The sequence below is a fragment of the Oncorhynchus mykiss genome, chromosome 16 (assembly GCF_013265735.2).
Source record: "Oncorhynchus mykiss isolate Arlee chromosome 16, USDA_OmykA_1.1, whole genome shotgun sequence".
NCBI lineage: Eukaryota > Metazoa > Chordata > Actinopteri > Salmoniformes > Salmonidae > Oncorhynchus > Oncorhynchus mykiss.
In genome coordinates, this window is record NC_048580.1 from 22,329,365 (window position 1) to 22,354,220 (window position 24,856).

The window sequence follows — 24,856 nt, forward strand, 5'->3', positions numbered from 1 at the left end:
ACATTCAGGTGCGCCAGGTTTCTTGCTGGTTTCTGCCTCGTCTTAGATCCTCACCAAAGGGCCCCACTGCATTTTTATTCTCCGCATTCAGTTGGGAGTTCACATGATTTCTGTGTTGTCTATGGGGATCTATTTGTAAAGAGAATTGTATGGACTTAGTTTGTTTTTTGTTTTTCCACTGGTTTTATTTATAAAGAATTGTTCAATGAATCTGTTTTTAAATGGAGCAAAAATGTTAAATTCCCTAGAAGATATATATATACATACATACAAATATCTATAGATTTAATGCACTGTGGGTTAATTGTGATAAGTGGTTGGAATTCCTCTGGATGTATTAACGTACTTGGTTTAAAATTAAGATTGCCTTTAGTGTGTGACTGGTGGAGTGGGAGTTGTGTAGTTTAATCATTACAAACATTCTTGAAACACTTCAATGTTTTCCTGTAGTACTGCTGTTTTGATTGCATTAAAGGTGTGTGTGTGTGTGCCCCGTGTTGGGTCTCACGTGTAATTTCCAAAACTGTCATCTCCAGCTTCTTCATCCACCTCATCTGTAGATGTATGCATTCTCACCACAACTCTCCCATTAAACGTGCATGGAGCTATGGTTTTTGGTCCAATTCCTTGTACGTCGCCATACTCACTGTGCCATCGTAATTCAAATAGGTAGCCAGGTTGTTTAATTGTAGAAATGTCACTCGAAATATCGCAGGTGATTTCCTTGATTTGGGTTATTTTAAAGGTGATTGTTAATTGTAACTCCAATGCGCTACACTGAACAAAAATATAGATGCAACATGCAATTTAAAATATTTTACTGAGTTAGTTCACATAAGAATTGGTCAATATAAAGTCAATAGGCCCTAATCTAAGGATTTCACATGACTGGAGAAACCGATGCCTCTGGTCACATAGTTTAAAAATACAAACTCCTTTGCATAGTTCATTGTGCCCTGTGGAACGTTGTCCCACTCTTCAATGGCTGCGAAGTTGCTGGATATGGGTGGGAACTAGAACATGCTGTTCACATCAATCCAGAGCATCCCAAACATGTTTAATTGGTGACATGTCGGGTGAGTATGCAGGCCATGGAAGAACTGGGACATTTTCAGCATTCAGATCCTTGCGACGTGTGGCGGATGAATGGCACGACAATGGGTATTCACGTATTCACAATACACGTCACGGTATTTCTGTGCATTCAAATTGCCATAGATCATATGCACTTGTTTGTTGTCCATAGTTTATGCCTGCCCATACCATAATCCCACCACCACGGGGCACTCCGTTGACATCAGCAAACCTGCTCGCCCACACGACGCTGTCCGCCATCTGTCCAGTAGATTTGAAATCGGGCTTCATCTGTGAAGTGCACTGCTCCAGTGGCCACGAAGGTGAGCATTTGCACACTGAAGTCAGGTCAAGACCTTGGTGAGGACGAAGGGCACGGAGATGAGCTTCCCTGAGACGGTTTCAGACCGTTTGCAGAAATATTTTGGTTGTGCAAACCCAGTTTCATCAGCTGTCAGGGTGGCTGGTCTCAAATTAGGTCCTGGGCTGGTTACACGTGGTCTGCGGTTGTGAGGCCGGTTGAACCTATTGCCAAATTCTTTAAAACAATGTTGGTTAATAACATGGTAAATAAATGAACATTCAATTTTCTGGCAACAGTTCTGGTGGACACTCCTGCAGGCAGCACGCCAATTGCATCCTCCAAACTTGAGACAACTGGCATTGTGTTGTGTGACAAAACTGCACATTTTAAAGTGACCTTTCATTATCCCCATCACAAGGTGCCCCTGTGTAATGATCATGTTTCTTGATATGCCACCTGTCAGGTGGCTGGATTATTTTGGCAAATGAGAAATGCTCACTGACAGGGATGTAAATAAATAACCTTTTTGTGCTTTTGGAACAATTCTGGGGATTTTTTTGTTAACACATGAAACATGGGACCAACACTTTACATTTATATTTCTGTCCAGTGTAATTAGAAATCCGTTAATGGATTGTTTTGGCTCTTTCTATGATAAATTGTATGTTCGAATTCATGCTAGTTGCTATAAAGTATCATGAGAAATTGTGCCCTACTTCCCAAAATGATCAAAGATGCCCTTTTATTTATAGGAACAACAATTGCGCAACTGACCGTGTACATAAAACTATCCGGTGGCCGTCCTTTTGACTCTGACCCGAAGATCGGCTGTCAATTTCAGTTTACCGATAATCTTACATGTTGAACCGCTGCCGTTCGTCAAAACCCAGACGTTTATCACTAACAGACCGCTGTCACCCGCAGTTTCCAGCCGTTCGTCTTTCTGGTGCGTTTCCTCATGAAGACAGAAACGCACTCGTATGCTCAAACAGGATTTGGGTAATTAATTGGTGACTCGGCTGCTTAGAACGGAAAAACCTAATCATGTTAATTGAAGTTTGTCTATAGTGGAACAGAATTTAGTAATCGGATTTATGGTTATCTAGACAGAGAATATTCAGCTGTCCATTCGTTTACCATAACCTAAATGTCTGATAGATGCAATGTAAAAATGTATTGTGTGGTTGTGTGTGCCTGCGTGTGATATATATATATATATATATATATAAACATGATTTTACAAAAGCTAAATACTACGATACTGTATTGCTATTGAATATGCAATGGGATTTGAATTCTCAGGGATTCTGTATGCTTGTTAGGAGGGTCTGTGCAATGCTGTTGATGGCACTGAAGGTGGCGCTGTCTGGGAATGTCTGGATGAAGTCTTTGCCCTCCTCTATACTGGTAGTGAGCAGAGGGTCCAGGGGCACAGAGCCTGAAATGGGAAACACACAATCTGAGGCCTTCGCAACCATTGAAAACAATATACACACACAAGCAGCTAACACACTGGCCTACTTTAGAAAACAAGACACTATGGTGTCTTTTGAGGTCAAAACTTGAAAAGATCAAATGCTGTTAACATTACATGCAAAGGCTGTGTTCACGCAGGCAGCCCAATTCTGATCTTTTGCTAATAATATGGTATTTTGACCAACCGGATCAGATCTTTTGCCAGTAACCGCAAAATCTCAGAATTGTCTGCCTGTATAAACGCAGCCATAGTCTACTACATACATCTACCCCAGGGCTCTCCAACCCTCTTCCTGGAGAGCTAGCCTCCTGTAGCGTTTCACTCCAACCCCAGCTGTAACCAACATGATTCAGCTTATCAAGCAGCTAATTATTAGATTCAGGTGTGCTAGATTAGGGTTGGAGCGAAAACGTGCAGGACGGTAGCTCTCCAGGAACAGGGTTGGAGACCCCTGGTAGACCCAGTAGTCTTCACACAGTCTACATCAATGGTACACAGTTCTCTCAAAACCTCTCCATCCACAGCCATAGCAGTACTGCAGTTGGCTGAGAACAGTGCTGTAGCCTTAAATATGGCTTCTCACCGCTTTGGGCTTTAGCTACATTAACCGCTTCATTACTCACCGATTGGTTTCCACTCTTACAAAGCATATGGTCGTTGAGTGTTAATGGTGAAATTGTCAATAATATACCACTTAGATTGATCCCCATCGCTTTGACTGAAATGTATCAGCTCTAACCCCAACATTTTACAAGCACTCCCACTGCAATGAAGACCAACCATTTTATCAGTGCAGCTCTGCTGTAAAATGCCTGCTAAATGGCGACAAGCAGTTTCAGAGTGCTGGAGTCGGTTGGGTTAGAGTGACATCTAGTGGCTGTTTAATAAAATACCCATCATATCCCTAAAAGCCGAATCGGAGGCTCCGTACGGAGAGTGTGAAGAGCCACATTTTTGAACAATGTGGAGGGCTCCGTATAGCTCTGCATTGATATGATTGGACAGTAGGTGCGGGCTGTACATCCTGTATAAACACAAATACACTTCCTTGACAACTTCCTTCACATAAGCTCTGCGAAGTGTAAGATGTATGAATTCCCAGACTTCTGCAGAGGCCGCATCGCAGGAAATGCTGTACGGCCAATGCAGACGCCGGAATGACCATCAAAAAAAAAAAAAAACACACAAAAAAAATGTATTTTACCCAAATATACTGATCCTGTCAACTTGGCTAGCTCCTCTCCTCCTCCCTTGGAGAAGATATTACTGCATTCCTGTAAGCAAACACATTATATTAGAATGGTCAGAACTGGCATATGCTGAGATTCTAATTTGACAAAATAGTGACACTATACATTTTTAAATGACACCGCTTCAGACTGACGATTGTGTCCAGCGAAATAATGCACATGAAGCTAATCTAAAACTAACTGGAGACCTGTTTGCAACAAGCACAGATGGTGTGTGTGTGTCCATGCATATTGGAGTACTCACAGAGCAGTGTGGACACACAAATCCACTCATGTTCTCTACAATCCCCAGGATGCGCAAGCCTGTCTTCTTACAGAACGTTATCTCTCTCCTGACGTCCCCCGTCGATACTGCCTGCACAGAATAACAGCATATCTAAGTACAATATAATGTAATTAATACAATGTATCAACCAGGGGGAGTACAAGTGCGCACTTCAGGAGAAGGGTCGATATTTATCAGAACAAAAGGTTTCCTGTTGCCAACATTTAAGACCCACCACAGCAAAAGCTATTTTGTTTCTCTTCTAGAGAGGAGGCTGATCACTGATTAAACGCGGAGCGCAGGAATTGACACAACTTCCAATCTTTCCTTGTACTGTACCTGCGGTGTAGTGATCAGAATGGCTCCGTCCACTTTGTGCTGCTTCTTCAGGTTTTCCAGGACGGCCAGGTGTTCGTCTGACGTCCCCGGGGGCGTGTCCACCAGGAGCACGTCCAGTTCCCCCCACGCCACGTCAGACACAAACTGCCCAATCAGAGCTGGGATGTGACCATACAGCAGTTGGTGGGGGAGAGAGAGCCAGAGAACGTGAGAGGATATCGATGAGACACCACAGTCCCACCCAGTAAGCCCCTACACTCTTCATGTTGATCAAGGGGAGGTATACTTCAAGCGTCTCAAAGGAAGAGTGCTGATCCTGTGATCTAAACTTTTTTTTTTGTTACTGTGGAAGCTCCACCTTGGCCTCCAATAGTCCGATGTAGACTGAGCATACCCGTTTTCTTTGGACCCCTCCAGACAACTGCTTCGTCTGGGTCCTCCAGCAGGAAGCCTATGGACATGAGCGCCAGGCTCTTCTGGGCATCTGTGTAGACGGGCACCCAGCCCAAGTCACACTGGTGCACCTCTGGCTTGCCCACACTCAGCATGCGGGGGATACTGGGACCACACAAGTCCACGTCCAGGATCCCAACCTGATTGATTGAGACAGACAAGACAAGACAGGACAGGACAGGACAGACAGACAGACGAGACAGAGACAGAGACCACACATGTAGGCATGTGTGAACATGCACATAGTTATGTGGGCTCAATATTCCACACAGGTCCAAAATACCAACCTGAGAAAAAGATACTGTACAGTCTCACACATACATGGTTGGACAGATAACTAAGAAATGTGTAATCAGTAACCGATACATTTACAAGACAATAAAGGTAATTTGTAACAAAATCCACTTGATTACTCAAAATGAATAGCATAATCCGGTATTGGTATTTTATTAGTATCCCCATTAGCTGTTGCGAAAGCAGCAGCCACACTCGTTTGGCAGTTAAGGAATCGTGAAAATAATTGCCAACATCAAATGGTTTCGTGATGAATAAGCCATCTGAGTTGAATTTGTTTTTCTGTCCATAATTTCATTTAAAGTCGTTTTTTTTCTCCATCATTCTTTATATAATTGATCTTGGCTTCATAATACTGTTTTCTTTTTGTTGAGTTTCTGCAGTAAGTCAGCCAGTCAGATGTGCAGCCAGACAATCCAGCCAACTTGACAACTGTGAGAAGCATTGGAGCCAACATGGGCCAGCATCCCTGTGGAACACTTTCGACACCTTGTAGAATCCATGTCCCGACAAATAGAGGCTGTTCTGAAGGCAAAAGGAGGTGCAACTCAATATTAGGAAGGTGTTCCTAATGTTTTGTACACTCAGTGTAAATACCTCATGAGCTTAGTTCAATGGTTATACGCTATCAGAATTGAAAGTAAGTTTGTTTTACTCCAATGTTTAAACAACATAAATGTAAACAAACACTGTATAGTGTCAAAACATGGTTAAAACTATAATGTTGATATCATGGATGGTCAGTCCTTGCATCCATAGCTCTGTCTATAAATTTGAGAGCGGTTATATTTCTCCATCCCCATCCCTTAGCTTTTCAGCAAAACAGGGGTGGGGAGAATGCTTTATTATTGTTTAAATTAAGGATTCTAGCTATTATTATTATTATTATTATAATATAGCCCATTTTGACTTTGTGGCCGTGGTAACTAGTGACAATCCTCTAGCTGCTACTACTGCCGGTAGACTCAGCAGACACAGCCAACACGCACTGACAAGTGACAAAGTCACAAATAAAATGGCAAACGTTCTCCTGTTCAGAGCCGTGTTGACATTGTTGCCTTTATAATCAAGTTAGCCTGCTAGCTACTTGCTATCCAACGTTAGCTGCTAACATTTGTGTGATTGACAATGTAGCTATAAGCAAACCTTTGCTAGCTAGCTTGCTCTTGTATTCAGACTGTTTTGTACTTACATATTAAAAGGAGTCTACTCAAGCTAGCTACATTGTCTAAAAGGCATGAACCTCATGAGATGCTTTGTTTAAACTAATGTTAGCTAGCCAGCTATATCTAGATGCACAGATTGTTGACATGACAGTATGTATGGTTTGTTGTACCCCATTCATAGGTACGAATTGCTTGAGCGCCTATTGACGATAGGATCTTCTGACCGGGGAGGTTTGTTAATAGCCCTGACGCTTGCTCTAAATATTAAAAACACAGCAACGTATCTTTCATATGAGCGATAAATAATAATAGAAAATGTTCAATTACTACACACCCTTAAACGGTTAGGGTCCCCACATGGCCATATTTCCATGTTACTGCGCTTATTTACAGAAAACAGATGGAAGACTACCTGTGCTAACTAGCTATCTGCGTCTCCGAACATGTAACAGTATAACTTTACGTCCGTCCCCTCGCCCCGACCTGGGCGCGAACCAGGGACGCTCTGCACACGTCAACACGGCCCTTGCAGAGCAAGGGGAACCACTACTTCAAGGTCTCAAAGCGAGTGACGTCACCGACTGAAATGCTATTAGCGCGCATCACCGCTAACTAGCTAGCCATTTCACATCCGTTACACAAAGACACATCTTTCCCCAGCACAGCGGCTATGGCTGGCCATGTTTTCGTTCAAACAATTTCTTCTCTCTCAAAACACAAGCAATTTCTTCTCTCTCAAAACACAAGCATCTTCTGTTGTGAAAAGCAACTGCGGATCTGGGCTTTGGCATAACAGAATGGAGCTGTGTTGACCCATCAAAAATGTAAATTTGATACAAAGATCCTGATGACACACACACACACACATGAATGTTATGTCTCCCACCTTCTTGCCTGAGTGTCTTAGGGCCAGGGCTAGCTCTGTGGTGAGGGTGCTCTTGCCCACCCCTCCTTTTCCAGACAGGATCAACACCACATGTTGGACCTGGGCCAAGTTCCCACCTTCTGTGGAGAAACAAGTTAGTGAAATATATGGACATGAATGTGTAACAGTATAACTTTAGACCGTCCCCTGCACACATCAACAACAGTCACCCACGAAGCATCATTACCCATCGCTCCACAAAATCCACGGCCCTTGCAGAGCAAGGGGAACCACTACTTCAAGGTCTCAGAGCAAGTGACTTCACCAATTGAAACGCTATTTAGCGCACCACCGCTAACTAGCTAGCCGTTTCACATCCGTTACAAATGCATGAACAAATACACAGAGAGGGTATGTTAAAGTCCTATTACTGTGAAAGCAGCATTTACTAATTATATCCATTAAATCTCTCATTACTGTGTGTTCACTGACACTGAAAGATTCTAAGGACCCAGTCACGTTTTATCACGCAGGTTGAAGTTTATTGTCATGAGTCTTGTCCTGGAGGCAGATTTGAGCGATGTCCCCTTTCGGAATGTGAATATGTGCATGAGCTCGGCAAGTATGCATGTCTCTCGTGCATATATTTTTATATTTTGAGCATGCTTCAGGTGATAGAAATCTGAACGCACTACCAGCGCTTTGAAAAGTTTGTAAGTATACTTTCATGTGGATATATTGTATCACATTCCTACCGAAAAAGTACCAACCAGTAAAGTACATTAAAATATAATTTCATTCAACATTCTGGCTTGTAGAGGTCGTGAGAGGAAACTTTTCTGATTCAAATGCCTATTTCTGCCCAACGAATAATTCAATACAATTCAACATCAGGTTAACATCAAAGTCAAAAATGTGTTATTAATTTTTTTTAATGAAAACTAAAATATGTTTTCTAGTCTTAATTTAAGGTTAGGGTTAACAGTGTCGTTAGGGTTCAATTTAAAAGCAGATGTTTAGACTTAGTGGCTGTGCCAGCTAGTGATCACTCTGCATAGCTGCCTCCAGAACAAAGATTCATGACGAAAAACCTGGACCTGCTGTCCATACACATTTTAACTAGTCAAGTGAACGTATTGCTTTGCCAGATAACGAATTGCACCATTAGCCTAGCAAAAATTCGACTTGAAGGTAACTAGCTAGCAAACAGTAGCTACTGAACTTAATGTCGAGTTTTGGCTAAGCACTGCCACTAGCCTTGCACATGACAGCTTCTTGAGCACATTAATGTATAAATATTACGGTATCTAGCTAGTTATCGAACAGATTAGAGCTAGTTGTTAGCTAATTACCTAGATAGAAGCTAACGTTAGCAATGTGAAAACAACATGTGACAGTTTATCGTTCTGACAAACTCATAATAGAAAGATGCCTTATTTTCAAAGGAGGAAGCTATATACACATGCACATGCATATTAACTGGCAGCGTAATATGGTTTTCATACCATTGTTTTCTTCCATATTTGCTTTATATATCACTTTTTTGTTGTTGCACTGTTGTTGGAGTGTTCCGTGAACTTCCGCACTTCGTCACATGAGCACCAAATATCCAATGGAACGATTGCGTGTTGCGCTCGCCTCCAAAAATAAGCAAACAATCAGTTGCCTTTACGTCTAATCTGTTATGTGCGCAACCGTACCGCAAGCGATGCGTTTTGAAGTTCAGGGCTCTGAACAAAACTCCTGGATCGAAGATACATTTTCTTGAATATATGCTAGAGTTAGCTAGCGTCTATGAATAGGCTAGTCCTTGATCATGACTCTCAGTTCTATTACATTATGCAGTGCATTCGGAAACTATTCAGACCCCTTCCCTTCTTCCACATTTTGTTACATTACAGCCTCATTCTAAAATTGATTAAATATTTTTTTCCTTATCAATCTACACACAATACCCCATAATGTTAAAGCAATAAACGTGTTTTTAGATTTTTTTGCTAATAAAACCCCCCAGATACATTATTTACATAAGTATTCAGACCCTTTGCTATGAGACTCGAAATTGAGTTCAGGTGCTTCTTGTTTCCATTGATTATCCTTGAAATGTTTTTACAACTTGATTAAAGTCCACCGTGGTAAATTCAACTGATTGGACATGATTTGGAAAGGCACACACCTGTCTGTATAAGGTCCCAGAGTTGACAGTACAAGTCAGAGCAAGAACTAAGCCATGAGGTCGAAATAATTATCCGTAGTGCTCAGAGACTAGATTGTATCGAGGCACAAATCTGGGGAAGGGTACTGAATCATGTCTGCAGCAATGAAGGTCCCCAATAACACAGTGGCCTCCATCAATCTTCAATGGAAGAAGTTTGGAACCACCAAGACTCTTCCTAGAGCTAGACGCCCGGTCAAACCTAGCAGGGCCCTGGTCAGGGAGGTGACCAAGAACCCGATGGTCACTCTGACAGAGTTCCAGAGATCTTCTGTGGAGATAGGAGAACCTTCCAGAAGGACAACGATTTCTGCAGCACTCCACCAATCAGCTCTTTATGATAGTGGCCAGACGGAAGCCACTCCTCATTAAAATGCACATGACAGCCCGCTTGGTGTTTGCCAAAAGGCACCTAAAGGACTCTGACTATGAGAAACAAGATTCTCTGGTCTGATGAAACCAATATTGAAATCTATGGCCCCAATGCCAAGCGTCACGTCTGGAGAAATCTTGGCACCATCCCTACAGTGAAGCATGGTGGTGGCAGCATCATGAAGTGGGGATATTTTTTTTCAGAGGCAGGGACTGGGAGACTTGTCGAGGGAAAGATGAACGGAGCAAAGTACAGAGACATCCTTGATGAAAACCTGCATCAGAGCACTCAGGACCCAGACTAGGGAAAGGTTTACTTTCCAACAGGACGACAATCCTAAGCACACAGCCAAGACAATGCAGGAGTGGCTTCGGGACAAGTCTCTGAATGTTCTTGAGTGGTCCTGACTTGAACCCGATCGAACATCGCTGGAGAGACCTTAAAATAGCTGTGCAGCGACGCTCCCTATCCAACCTGACAGAGCTGGAAAGGATCTACAGAGAAGAATAGGAGGAACTCCCCAAATACAGGTTTGCCAAGCTTGTAACATCACACCCAGACTTGAGGCCATCATCACTGCCAAAGGTGCTTCAACAAAGTCCTGAGTAAAGGCTCTGAATACTTATGTAAATGTGATATTTCAGGGGTATTGTGTGTAGATTTATGAGAGGAAAAAATTTAACCAATTTTATAATGAGGCTGAAATGTAACAAAATGTTGAAAAAGTCTAGGTCTGAATACTTTCCAAATGCACTATACAGTTGAAGTCAGAAGTTTACATACACCTTAGCGAAATACATTTAAACTCAGTTTTTCACATTTCATGACATTTAATCCTAGTAACAATTCACTGTCTTGGGTCAGTTAGGATCACCACTTTATTTTAAGGATGTGAAATGTCAGAATAATAGTTGAGAAATTATTTATTTCAGCTTTTATTTCTTTCATCACATTCCCAGTGGGTCAGAAGTTAACATACACTCAATTTGCATTTCGTAGCATTGCCTTTAAATTGTTTAACTTGGGTCAAATGTTTTGAGTAGCTTTCCACAAGCTTCCCACAATAAGTTTAGTGAATTTTGGCCCATTGCTCCTGACAGAGCTGGTGTAACTGGGTCAGGTTTGTAGGCCTCCTTGCTTGCACACGCTTTTTCAGTTCTGCCCACAAATTGTCAATTGGATTGAGATCAGGGCTTTGTGATGGCCTCTCCTCTCCAAGACTTTGATGAACCAGACTTGTGGAGGTCTACACTTTTTTTTCTGAGGTACTGAGTCTGAAGGTAGGCATTGAAATACATCCACAGGTACACCTCCAATTGACTCAAATGATGTCAATTAGCCTATCAGAAGCTTCTAAAGCCATGACATCATTTTCTGGAATTGACCAAGCTGTTTAAAGGCACAGTCAACTTAGTGTATGTAAACTTTTGACCCACTGGAATTGTGATACAGTGAATTATATGTTAAATAATCTGTCTGTTAACAATTGTTGGAAAAATGACTTGTCATGCACAAAGTAGATGTCCTAACCGACTTGGCAAAACTATAGTTTGTTAACAAGAAATTGGTGGAGTGGAGTGAAACACTTAGGTTGGAGTCATTAAAACTTGTTAATGTAAACTTCTGGCTTCAACTGTATATAAGAGTCATTGGAAGAAGGCATGATTTTGGAAGCATAAGGACCTTATCTTTCATATCTGTCATGCCCTGACCTTAGAGAGCCTTTTTATGTCTCTATTTTGGTTTGGTCAGGGTGTGATTTGGGTGGGCATTCTGTGTTCTGATTTCTATGTTTTGTGTTTCTATGTTTTGCCCGGGTATGGTTCTCAATCAGGGACAGCTGTCTATCATTGTTTCTGATTGGGAATCATACTTAGGCAGCCTTTTCCAACCTGTGTTTTGTGGGTAGTTGTTTTCTGTTTTGTGTCTGCACCAAACAGAACTGTTTAGTTTTGTTCCACTTTGTTATTTTGTTTCAGTGTTCAGTTTGAAAAATTATCATGAACACGTACCACGCCGCGCTTTGGTCAGACAGGCGTTACAATGTCAGTGAGAAATAATATATTTTTTTAAAGTTTAAATTGATAGACATCTTTTTATAGGGTTAGGGTTCCCACACAGCCATATCTTCATGTTACAACGCTTGTTAACGGAAAACAATAGGCGACCGGAACACCTGTGCTAATTAGCCATCTAGCATGCTCCGAACACCTGTGTGTAAGCGTAACACAGGAAATGTTTCAGGTTTTTGCCGTTGGGTGCACAGGGTGTATGAGCATAGCATGGAAACTACTTGACGCTGTTAAGGAAGCTTTGAAGCCACATACTACAGTGAAGTCATGCAGCCTTGGCCTCTATTGAATTTCGCAATTATGATTTCTGTACCAACCCTAGAACCCTTTCCCCCACTCACGTGTGAATTTTGATGACTTGCATTTTCTCTAAAACAAATGTTTAAATGTCGCTTATGCTTTGGCCCTTGACGTTCAGGAATGCCACCTTTCTCATTTTGGCTGTAAAGGTAATTCATTTCCCTTGCATATTTCCTGATGTTCATAAACTTTAACAAATATAATTTTGTAATAGTATCAAATTTTGACAAAATTATCAAATGAATATTTACTGTCTGTTCCGAATTCTCATGCTTTATGTAACCAGGGCAATGAGAACATGCATCAATAAGTAAAGCCTGTTAATACTGACACAAATGACACCTACATAAAGCCACAATACAATTTATACCAGAATTTTATATCTACCCTATTTAGATAGGGAAATTAGCATAGACTCCTCCCTTTTAGCACACTTATCCAATCAGTGCTAGGTGTGGGCGTGTAAGGGTATTGTTGATGTCTGGCGTGCAGGGAACTAGGTCATAGAGCAAGTTGCACCTGTCACACTCAGGAGTCTGGTATAGAGGACCTAACATGCAAGATAGTTCATAAGAAGACAACTATAAGGTAGGAACCTTTTCCTAGTTTAATGAAAGTAGGGGGGCAGGTAGCCAAGCGGTTAAGAGCATTGGACAAGGCACTTAACAATAATTGTTCTGGATACGTCCGTCTGCTAAATGACTGAAATTTAAATGGCTATTGTGTTATATATTTGACAGTCCTTAGATATCAGTTAAGTATAGCCAGCCTATGGCTTTTATGTGAATCAAAAATGTCAACTTTAACAGTGTACAATGACAAATTGCACTTTTGGTTCAACTGACTGTATTACTATGTAATGAATAGATAGGAAATCATTAGGGACTTATGGTTTGGAAAACCAATATTTAGTTAAATTCAGGGGGAAACTACTTACATATAAATGTTTACTAAATAACCCATTGCATCTTGGACATAAGGAAGTAAGCTAAGAGCAATTCAAACTTGGCTCTGAATAAAAATGTATTAAGAAAATAAACAAACTATGTGTTTGGTGCTCATGCATAAAAAATAAATGGGTTGAGCTTGTATCCAGATAATATTACATTAGATTTTGATTGACGTGGAGCTGTGGATGCAGCCTGAGTTACTCAGATGACGGTGATAGAGTATATAGGCTAAGCACTGTTAAAGTGAGGCGCATCAGACTCCCTTATCTAAACCATTGGCAATTATCTGGTGCACCTGTTTGGACAGCAGTCTACCCAGCTGCTACCTGTTTTCTGTGGAAACATTAGGCCTAAGCAAGGCGTGCCATCAGCTGCAGATTCCATGTCAGCTCAACTCCGCTGAGCATACATTATTTGACCCCCAAATCAAATCCTTAGCATAGGGACATAAGTGGGCCTCCATCCCCATCCCATTCCCCCAACCCCACCCAGGGGCTTAATAATTTATGATCACATCACTCGATACAGTCAGTGGGTCAAAAAAACATTATCACTGTTGATCTCATGAACCGGCTCACAGACTGCAGACTCGCTGCCAAAGTGGCACACTAGAAGGCAGGTCGGATTTAAAGGTCAAACTTACATGTGGAAACAGTTCATATGGAGCAACAGTACTTCAACCTCCGACAAGGGAGAATATAGGTTAGCAACTCCAGAGTTCAGTTTGTGTGTTGTTCTGTGGAGCCTATATGTTTCAAGCAGGCTAGGGGTCAGTTCTATTTAAATTCAGGAAGCTAAGTGAAATTCCATTTCAAATCAGTTAAATTCTTATTTCAGACATTCTAAACTTCCCATAGTTAAATCAACGTTGACTTCACTGTAAAAATGGACGTTTGGCACAAATCAGCTGTTTTGACCACTTCCCCAACAGGTTAAACAAAAACTTAGAGCACATGAAATCTTTACCTATTTTTTTTAAAATATTCAAATCTGGAATCGGATTAGAGAAATATAATTCCAATCCAGAGGTTACTTCAACCAACAAACACTGTTTTATTCCCTCAGACATCATTACACATCATGCACATGCGATAGAACAGCAGAGTATGTACTACAATCTTTCTGTTTTATTATGTTGCTGGATGCTCATCTCCTTTTTCTATGTATTTTTTTTTACCCCCCTTTTCTCCCTAATTTCGTGATTACTATCTTGTCTCATCGCTGCAACTCCCCAATGGGCTCGGGAGAGGCGAAGGTCGAGTCATGCGTCCTCCGAAACATGACCTGCCAAACCACGCTTCTTAACACCAACTCGCTTAACCCGGAAGCCAGCCGCACCAATGTGTTGGGGGAAACACTGTTCAACTGACGACCATCGTCAGCCTGCAGGCGCCCGGCCCGCCACAAGGAGTCGCTAGAGCGCAATGAGACAATTAAAGCCCCCCCCCCCCCCCCCCCCCCCCCCCCCCCCCGGCCAAACCCTCCCCTAACCCGGACGACACTGGGCCAATTGTGCGCTGCCCTATGGGACTCCCGGTCACGGCTGGTAATGACACAGCCTGGACCACAAGTTGTAGTGACGCTGCAACACTGCGATGCAGTGCCTTAGACTGCTGCGCCACTCTGGAGGCCATAATTTCTTCCTTTTTAAAGAACAAAATGATAACAATAACAAATGGGGCGACCAGTAGCGCTGTTTCACCGGTCGCGGATCTCAACTGGGGAAGCACATAAGACTGATTATAATCTGGGTAGTTTGGGTCATGGATGCTGAATGGCTTAAACAGTATTTAACAATATATATATATATATATAAGTATGACAAAAACTCTTACTATTGTTGGTAACCAGTTAATAATAGCAGTAACGCACCTTGGGAGCTTGTGGTATACTCTGCTTCGCGTCGCGCATAAGAACAGCCCTTAGCCGTGGTATATTTAAGCAATAAGGCCCAAGGGTTGTGGTATATGGCCAATATACCACGGCTAAGTGCTGTTCTTAGGCAGGATGTGAAACTGACTTATAATTAAGCAATAAGGCACGAGAAGGTGTGGTATATGGCAATTATACCACAGCTAAAGGCTGTTCTTACGCACAACGCAACGTGGAGTGCCCCTAGTCATGGTATATTTGTAATGATCAACGCTGGTAGACGAGAAACAAGTACAGGGAGTGAACATTTTAATTAGCAACGGACATGGAACAGGACAGGACAGCGTCTGGACATGAACACATAACGACACTAATGCTGACACATGGAACAAACTGAGGAGCAGACAGAAGTAGGGAAGGCAATCAACAAAGTGAAGGAGTCTAGGTGAGTCCAGTGATTGCTGATGCCCATAATGATGGTGACAGGTGTGCGTGATGAAGAGCAGCATGGCGCCCTCGAGCGCCAGAGAGGGAGAGCGGGAACAGGCGTGACAATATTGGCCATACACCACAACCCCCCGAGGTGCCTTATTATTATTATAAACTGGTTACCAACATAATTATAGTATGTTTGGGGGGGGGTCATATCCATGGTATATGGTTTGATATACCACGGCTTTCAGCCAATCAGCATTCAGGGCTTGAACCACGTGGTTTATAATGACCATTAGCCTGCCATTTAGCCTACCTATCTACACCAGTAATTATTACTGCTGCAGTGTAGTGCTACAACTACTAGGCCTTCTACTACTGGCCTACAGTCACTATTGCAACAGTCACTATTTCCACCACTACTGCAGCAGTGCTGTAAAGTACTTAAGTAAAGTAAAGTACTATTTATAGTTTGGACTACTTTTACTTCACTACATTCCCAAAGAAAATAATGTACTTTTTACTCCATACAATTTCCCTGACACCCTAAATAATGAATTGCATTTTGAATGCTTAGAAGGACAGGAAAATGGTCCAATTCATGCACTACTTAGGGTAGGTTTATACGACTAAAGTGGTATAGTGAAATAAGTGGTGTGTATATATAGGGTACTTTTTCCACCTCTGTACTGCAGTCACTAATTCTGCTGTTACTTTCCCATCACACTAGCCTCCAACAACTTCTACAAAAAATACTTTTGGACAGCTGAAGCAAGTCACACAATTTGTCTTGAAAAATTACCCTTTTCTAGTTTCAGTTTAATTCCTGAATTGAGATGGTATTGACCCCAAACCTTTATTTCAGTGCTGTCTCAAGGACTGGTTTTGGGCTCCCGAGTGGCGCAGCGGTCTAAGGCACTGCATCTCAGTGCAAGAGGAATCACTATAGTACTTGGTTCGAATCCAGGCTGTATCACATCTGGCCGTGATTGGGAGTCCCATAGGGCGGCGCACAATTGGTCCAGCGTCGTCTAGGTTTGGCCGGAGTAGGCCGTCATTGTAAATAAGAATTTGTGCTTAACTGACTTGCCTAGTTAAATAAAAATAGTTGGCATCTTGTATTGCCCATAGAGGGTAAGGGGGTAGGGGTGAAAGAGGATACAATCGACCTAGTTTGTGAGATAGTTGAAATGAGCACTTGCTCAGTATTTGAAAAACAATCTTGTGTCATTTCTTATGCCAAAAGACATCTCTATCTGGATCATGTAAACCAAATAAACCAATAAAATCACTGTTGTTTCCAAATGTAATATATTTTATTAGATGCTACATCAATGCCAATGATATTTCAACTTCCCCACTACATGTGACTGAGTATTTTAACTGATCATATCGTTCCCACCAGCAGGGCATATAAATGATTCAAGTTCAAATAGCTTTGTCAAGTTGAACGTGTGTGGTGTGATCTTCGAAACATATTTAGCCTAGTTTCAAGTAGGGCAATGGGATGCACATGTCTGCCAACATAAGTTCACCATGCTGAAATTGTGGGATAAAGGTTATACAATTATATTACTAAGGTTTTATGACAATCCTTTGTATTGTGTATTATGTATGTGATATTTCATTTTTCCTTCCTGTCCCTTTAGAGCGGCCATGCTACGGAGAAGCAGGAACAGCCGAGCTCCGCACTACGTGTGGAGTGACATCCGACGAGACATTGACGCCGTGGTACTGGGGAATGACAGAGAAGAGTGGGGCAACGAACACACACAGGTGAGAACCGGGAGAAGGGGGACGGATGGAAGTGGGGGAGAGAGAGTAGGTTCTTTACCATTGTAAATACAACCTATATTTATGTTTATTTATTTTCCCTTTGGTACTTTAACTATTTGCCCATCATTACAACACTGTACATAGACATAATATGACATTTGATATGTCTTTATTCTTTTGGACATTTTGTAAGTGTAATGTTTATTTAATTGTTTATTTCACTTTTGTATCTTATCTATTTCACTTGCTTTGGCAATGTAAACATATGTTTCCCATGCCAATAAAGCCCTTATATTGAATTGAGAGGAAGTGGGGGAATGAGAGGGAGTGGGGTAGTGAGAAAGATTGAGTGGGGGAGTGATAGAGATGGGGGGAGAGAGAGAGACAGAGGGAGGAGTGCAGTGGTGAGATGTAAAAGGAAGGAGGAGTGGGGGATGGAGAAAGGAGGAGTGCAGTGGTGAGATGTAAAAGGAGGGAGGAGTGGCGCGAGGACTACAGGTGGTTTGAAATAATAAAGAATAGAAAGGGTGGAGTGATGAAAGGTAAGAGTGTGGAAGTGTGTGTTTGGGGCAGACCCAGAGAGGAGTTAAGTGTTGAAAGAGCAATGGGAGAATGCTGAGACAGAGAGAACACGAGGCCGCGGCATGATCGAAAATATGACCTGGCTAGAGCCGGTAGTTTTCCATGGTGGATTCAACTGTCTCAAAATGGCTGTCTCTACTGAATGGGGACTCCTAAGGCATGGATGGTCTGTATTTTTGGCACAGGTCTATTTTTAAATGTTGGCATACCCTGCTTGCGCTCCAATGGGAATGCAAGGGCCTCTCTTTAGGGAAAGGGTCAACCTATAGAAGCTTTAAAGAACCTGAACAAGCTCGGTGCTTTAGTTGAGGTAACCGACTGAGGAGAGGTTGCAGTGCACAGTATTTCCAGATGTTTCTCAAACAGGACCTACTAAGCTAGTTTTTGGGTTTGTCTTCATTTAAGCCAAGCTAGTCGGTTTTTGTTTTGTATTTTTTCTGTTTTCTTTCTTTCTGAAAGCGCTCCGATTGTAAATTCCTCAGATTCTCACAGATTAGTCTTTTCAAGTGTGGTTCAGTCTACCTGTTCTCTCAGTTAAAACTAGGGACATTCTCAAATGTCCAACTCATTTGCCTTGACCATCTCTGTCTATCCCATGTGCGTCAATCAGATCAGCGACTCGGACTCAGAAGTGGATTACCTGACCGTCACCCCGGAGGTGACAGACGTTGTGCCCGACACGGTGCCTGTGACAGGGGAGTCCTACTGTCACTGTGATGCCCAGGAGGAAACAAGCCCTGGGGCTCTGCTGCAGGGCTTCCAGCCCCTCAATGACTGCCTGTGTGGAGAGGAGGACCAGGGTGTGTAGTGGGAACTATGGATCTGTGTATGTCTTTCAACTTAGTCTGGTCTGTGTTTACTGTATAGGTGAATGAATAATTGTCTCCTCTTTGTATTGTCAAGCAATGTCAGTTTCTGTGTTTTGACTCCAACTGGATGTGGGCTGACAATACTGTGTGCGCAGTATGTGCGTGCATGCACTTGTATGTCCACGTTCTGAATGGATGTGGAGCTATTATGTATATGAGCATGCACCGTATAGCTTAAACAGTTAACCTGGGAAATGTAGCAGGTGTTATCAATGGATGGGTCATGAATTAGTGTGGATAACCATCATATTGTCTCTCTGCAGGTTTCGACTGGGTGTGGGACGAGGCCGTCAAGTCCAATGCAGCGCTCCTGAGCTGTGACAACCGCAAGGTGAGCTTCCACTCTGAGTACAGCTGTGGCACAGCCGCCATCCGCGGCACCAAGGAGCTGACAGATGGACAGCACTTCTGGGAGATCAAGATGACGTCACCCGTCTATGGCACAGACATGGTACGTACACAAAAAAAACATCCAGGTCAGGAATTACCCTAAGTGGGTTAACCTTAACCCTTACATGTTTACAGATACTGTAGGCCCATAGTATAGCTACAGTGTAGACAGGGGTCGATTTGTTAAAAGTTAACAAGTGTCGTGGAAATTCAACGAAAGTCTGTAGGACTGTTGAACCTGTAGAGACTTGTTAACTAAACGTAAGGCTACACATTATTGTACTCCCAATGGCGTTTTCATTGATATCCCAAATGATTCTAAACCAAAAAATTCAACCACTCCCCGAGACTGAGTCAGAAACTGGCTCTATTTCCCAGTCTATCCCGTCTCAGGTGAGACTTATTATGGACAGAGTACTCCATCTACGGTGGACTGATAGACAGTGCCAGCCCAGTTATAATACACGTTGATGCCAGAAAGTTTCTCTCTTCCCTTCTGAATTGGCCGATGTGTTTTATAAATTTGCCGCATTACCTGCTAATCTTGAAATAAGAGGCATTTAATAAGTGTGAAGCAGAAAGTGAATATCCGACAGAAATTTGTAATACATACATAGAGTAACATTGTTAGTGTAGACTAAAATGAAAACAATGCCTTCCAATATGGAGAAAGTTACCATGTTTGTTTTTAAACCTTTACAATAGGGGTAAAAGCAGAACATTGTTTGAGAGTGATCCGTGTGTATTAGCAGTAGTGAATGAGGGCTGTCAGCGGGGCATTCCCATGGTACTGTTACTTGCCCTCACTGCTGTACCCAGGGAGGAGGAAGCTAGGGGGATCCTGGGGCATTTGTTTTGTTAAAGCAGTTAGTTGGTCAATTCTGAGCATCCCTGGGAGGCTTAGGCCTATGACCGCGGTGGAATTAAACTAAAATCACAAGTTATCGGCGGATGTGATGGATTGCGACGCAGCCCATTAAAAAACCCCAGATATCTCCAGTTTAAACTGACGTATTTTGATGGGGATTTTCTTTTATTAGGCCAACTAGATTTCTGCAGGGGCACGGACATCGACTCTAGGGGGTTAAAACAGTTGCAGAGTTTAATGGAGGTGATAGGCGCAAACTGAGGATGGATCAGCATTGTAGATATTCCACAATACTAATCTAATTGACAGAGTAAAAAGAAGGAAGCCTGTACAGAACTTTGACTTCAATACAAAGTGTTATGTTTGGGGCAAATCCAACACATCACTGAGTACCACACTTCATATTTTCAAGCTTGGTGGTGGCTGCATCATGTTATGGTTCTGCTTGTCATCGGCAAGGACTAGGGAGTATTTTTTTTTAATGAAAATAAATGGAAAAGAGCTAAGCACAGGCAAAATCCTAGAGGAAAACCTGGTTCAGTCTGCTTTCCAATAGACGCTGGGAGGCCAAATATGCACTGGAGTTGCTTACCAAGATGACATTGAATGTTCCCAAGTGGCCTAGTTACAGGTTTTTTACGGCTTTAAGATCAATGGCAAGACTTGAAAATGGCTGTCTAGCAATGATCAACAACCAACTTGTCAGAGCTTGAACATTATTCTTTAAAATTGTTTTAAAAATATTGTACAATCCACGTGTGCAAATCTCTTACTTACCCAATAAATATTCACAGCTGTAATCACTACCAAAGGTGATTCTTGTTAGAATTTTTCTTCCACTTTGACAAAGCAGACTATTTTCTGTAGATTGCTGACAGAAAATTACAATTAAATCTCTGATTCAGAGCGGTTGGGTTGAATGCAGTCAGTTGTGCAACTGACTAGGTATCCCCTTTCCCTATTTTAATCCCACTTTGTAACTTTGTTTTCTGAAATTCATGACATCTTTGATACATAATTAAATAGGGGGGACATAAAGTTGACTATTTTCACAAATGTTATTCCCCTAATAAATATGTTATAATATTGTAATTTATTTGAACTATCAAGTATCAATTTAGTTAAACATCTTATTTTTCGGAAAGTGATTAGCTCTATCGATAGCGAGAGTCACAGACATTACTTCCCAAGCAGTGTTCTTCTTTTTTCTTTACTCCTCGACATTAGAAAAACGTAGCTCAGCCTCTGAATATTATAGAGACGACCCAAAGATATCCCCATGTGCATCAGAAGCATATCTTCCTTGTGAAAGCTTGATTCTAGCCTAAAGCACTTAAGCGTCATTATAGATCCCTGTATATAATCAGGATACATTTTTCCCTTTTAAAATCTTAAGCTAACAAGTGGTATGGCATTTCTTCCACAAGGTGTCTAATTCGAGCAAGGCAAGGCCAACCAGGCAGACAAACAAGGCCAGCCAGCCAGCATTTAACATTGTTACCTACTATTGTATGTTTTGTCTTCTATGTAGATGGTGGGCATCGGGACCGCTGAGGTCAACCTGGACAAGTTCCAACACAGTTTTTGCAGTATGCTGGGGATGGACGAGGACAGCTGGGGACTTTCCTACACAGGTGAGGAAGTGACACATAAATGTTATGAATAGGCATGCCTTGTGGATATGACGTTTTATACATAGTAATTCACTAATTTGCCTCCGGTTTTTATTAATTTCCTATTCAAGGTATGCTTCAGCACAAAGGGGACAAGGTGAATTTCTCGTCCCGTTTTGGCCAAGGCTCCATCATAGGGCTGCACCTTGACACGTGGCATGGAACCCTTACCTTCTATAAGAACCGCCGCTGTATAGGTGAGTGACACCTTGATTCAAACTATACTGAACAAAAATATAAACACAACATGTAAAGGGTTCGCCCCATGTTTCATGATTTTAAAATAAAAGATCCCTGAAATTTTCCATACTCACAAATTTGTTTACATTCCAGGTAGTGAGCATTTCTCCTTTGCCAAGATAATCCATCCACTAGACAGGTGTGGCATATCAAGAAGCTGACTAAACAGCATGATCATTACACAGGTGCACCTTGTGCTGTGGAGAATAAAAGGCCACTCTAAAATGTGCAGTTTTGTCACACGACACATTGCCACAGATGTCTCAAGTTGTGGGAGCGTGCAATTGGACTGCTGACTGCAGGAATTTCCACCAGAGCTGTTGCCAGAGAATTGAATGTTCATTTCTCTCCTCGTTTTAGAGATATTGGTAGTACGTCCAACCGGCCTCACAACCGCAGACCACATGTAAACACATGCCAGCTCAGGACCTCCACATCCGGCTTCTTCACCTGCGGGATGGTCTGAGACCAGCCTCCCAGACAGCTTATGAAACTGTGGGTTTGCACAACCAAAGAATTTCGACACAAGCTGTCAGAAACCGTCTCAGGGAAGCTCATCTGGGTGCTTGTCGTCCTCACCAGGTCCTTGACCTGACCTTGACCTGACCGGCACTTCGGCGTCTTAACCTACTTCTTCAGTAGGAAAATGCTCCCCTTCGATGGCCACGTGCACTCTGAAGTGTGCTCTTCACAGATGAACCCCGGTTTCAACTCTACCGGGCAGATGGCGTTGTGTGGGCGAGCGGATTTCTGCCGTCAAAGTTGTGAACAGAGTGCCCCATGGTGGCGGTGGGGTTATGGTATGGGCAGGCATAAGCTATGGACAATGAACACAACCTCATTTTACTGAGGGCAATTTGAATGCACAGAGATACCGTGACAAGACCCTGAGGCCCGTTGTCGTGCCATTCTTCCGCCACCATCACCTCAAGGTTCAGGATCTGTACACAATTCCTGGAGGCTGAAAATGGCCTGCATACTCACCAGACATGTCACCCATTGAACATGTTTGGGATGCTCTGGATCTTCGTGTACAATAGCGTGTTCCAGTGTTCCGCAAACATCCAGTAACTTTGCACAGCCATTGAAGAGGAGTGGGACAACATTCCACCGGCCACAATCAACAGCCTGATCAACTCTATGCGAAGGAGATGTGTCGTGCTGCATGAGGCAAATGGTGGTCACACCAGATGCTGACTGGTTTTCTGATTCACGCCCCTACCTTATATAAAAACAACAGATGCATATCTGCATCCCCAATCATGTGAAATCCATAGATTAAGGCCTCATGAATTTATTTCAATTGACTGATTTCCTTTTATGAACCGTATATTTTTGTTCACTTTAGATTGTTCAGATGGCTGACGTATCCTACCTCAACTGTAAGGGTAACATTTGCTCTAGATTTACATGTGACCATGTGCCTAATGTCTCGGTCTCTTCCCTTCTTCCTGTTCCTCAGGTGTGGCCGCCACCAGGCTGCAGAATAAGAAGTTCTACCCTGTGGTGTGCTCCACTGCAGCCAAGAGCAGTATGAAGGTGATCCGGTCCTGCTACACGCCCACCTCCCTGCAGTACCTCTCTTGCTCTCGCTTGCGCCAGCAGCGGCCCGACTGCCCTGACATCCTGAACGTGCTGCCCCTGCCCCCGGGCCTGCGCCACCTCCTCCACAACCAGCTTGGCTGGGTGTTTACCCTCAGTAACGGCGCCCCCGAGCAGTCTGAGGACTTGATGGAGGACTTGAATGAAGACTTCTTTGATGACTTTGCAGTGGAGTTGCCTGATGACTTGCCTGAGGAGCCTAGTCCATGCCCGAGCCCCTGTCTCAGCCAGGTGCCCACCCTAAGTGCCTGCTCCTTCCCTAGCCCTGTACCCAATCATGCCAATGCCCCTGCCTCCTCTCGTCCAGTTCCCAGCCCTTCCTCTCCCTGTGCCCCTGCCTGCCCACCCTTCCAGGGAGCAACTCAGACAGTGAGGACATGACTTTTCTTTTCAGATATCCACTCAAATGTTAGATAAAGTTGGCACTTTATCTCTTCTGAACCTTTCTATATATGCCATTACCATCTACTGGTGGAAAAGTCCACAAGAGTGAAAGAGTTTTATCTTAGCTCAGATTTCTAAGCACTTTAAGACTTTCTGAGTGGATTGCTCGCTCACCCTCGAGACTGTCCTTCCAAACTCTCCCCAGTTTGCCTGGCTGAAGGGAAGGGGAAGACAGCCACCCCGGATATCCACCACCCCGCTCAAGTCAGATGACTTAGTTCTAAATCTAATGTTATCTACTGTATGTACACTCCCTATACTGAATGATTGGATCCCTTGATAAAGATGAGCAAAAAAGGCACTATAAAATATAATACAAATACTGTGCTATATTGTATGCTACATTTATTTTTTACAATATTATTTTATACTAATACTTTTGCGCAGAGAAAGAGATTATATTTAACAAGTAATAAAAAAAAATCTCTAATAGATAGCAGTCAAAATTATTGGATCCCGTTTTCCATGCAGAATCTTTCCAGATCCTTGATATCCTTCGTCTGCGCTTATGGACTGCTCTCTTCAACTCAAACCACAGGTTTTCAATGAGGTTCAATTCCGGAGACTGAGACGGCCATTGAAAAATGCGTGCTTGGGGTTATTGTCTTGCCGGAAGGTCCACTTGCAGCCAAGTTTCAGCCTCCTGGCAGAGGGAACCAGTTTTTTTGAGGAGCTAAAATGTCCTGGTACTTGATAAAGTTCATGATGCTG

At 42.7% G+C, this 24,856-nt stretch overlaps 2 protein-coding genes across 3 annotated transcripts; one reads left to right on the plus strand and one right to left on the minus strand.

The window, feature by feature from the left end:
* Positions 1 to 2,567: 2,567 nt before the first annotated feature.
* nubp2 (nucleotide binding protein 2 (MinD homolog, E. coli)) lies at positions 2,568 to 9,145 on the minus strand. Of its 2 annotated transcripts, XM_021565230.2 has the most exons (7): positions 8,993 to 9,145; positions 7,509 to 7,627; positions 5,104 to 5,302; positions 4,710 to 4,867; positions 4,350 to 4,460; positions 4,060 to 4,129; positions 2,568 to 2,816 (listed from the first exon to the last, which is right to left on the minus strand). In XM_021565230.2, exons 1-7 carry the CDS (start codon positions 9,006 to 9,008, stop codon positions 2,677 to 2,679), a joined length of 813 nt encoding a protein of 270 aa, XP_021420905.2. In that variant the 5' UTR covers positions 9,009 to 9,145; the 3' UTR covers positions 2,568 to 2,676. The 2 variants fall into 2 exon arrangements, with proteins under 2 accessions (XP_021420905.2, XP_036802398.1); XM_036946503.1 differs by lacking the exons at positions 7,509 to 7,627; positions 8,993 to 9,145 and adding an exon at positions 6,957 to 7,090.
* Positions 9,146 to 12,949: 3,804 nt separating this feature from the next.
* Positions 12,950 to 24,467, plus strand: spsb3b (splA/ryanodine receptor domain and SOCS box containing 3b). The gene is made up of 7 exons (XM_021565227.2): positions 12,950 to 13,035; positions 17,351 to 17,477; positions 18,670 to 18,859; positions 19,192 to 19,379; positions 21,718 to 21,820; positions 21,931 to 22,056; positions 23,562 to 24,467. Exons 2-7 carry the CDS (start codon positions 17,358 to 17,360, stop codon positions 24,080 to 24,082), a joined length of 1,248 nt encoding a protein of 415 aa, XP_021420902.1. The 5' UTR covers positions 12,950 to 13,035; positions 17,351 to 17,357; the 3' UTR covers positions 24,083 to 24,467.
* The last annotated feature ends 389 nt before the right edge of the window (positions 24,468 to 24,856 follow it).

Coding starts and splice junctions, on each gene's coding strand:
- nubp2 (XM_021565230.2), bottom strand. Junction 4,461..4,709: donor TTCTGATCACTACACCGCAG/GTACAGTACAAG, acceptor TATTCTGTGCAG/GCAGTATCGACGGGGGACGT. Junction 2,817..4,059: donor GACAGGATCAGTATATTTGG/GTAAAATACATT, acceptor TTCCCATTTCAG/GCTCTGTGCCCCTGGACCCT.
- spsb3b (XM_021565227.2), top strand. CDS start 17,358: ATGCTACGGAGAAGCAGGAACAGCCGAGCTCCGCACTACGTGTGGAGT. Junction 17,478..18,669: donor GGGGCAACGAACACACACAG/GTGAGAACCGGG, acceptor TGCGTCAATCAG/ATCAGCGACTCGGACTCAGA. Junction 21,821..21,930: donor CTGGGGACTTTCCTACACAG/GTGAGGAAGTGA, acceptor TTCCTATTCAAG/GTATGCTTCAGCACAAAGGG.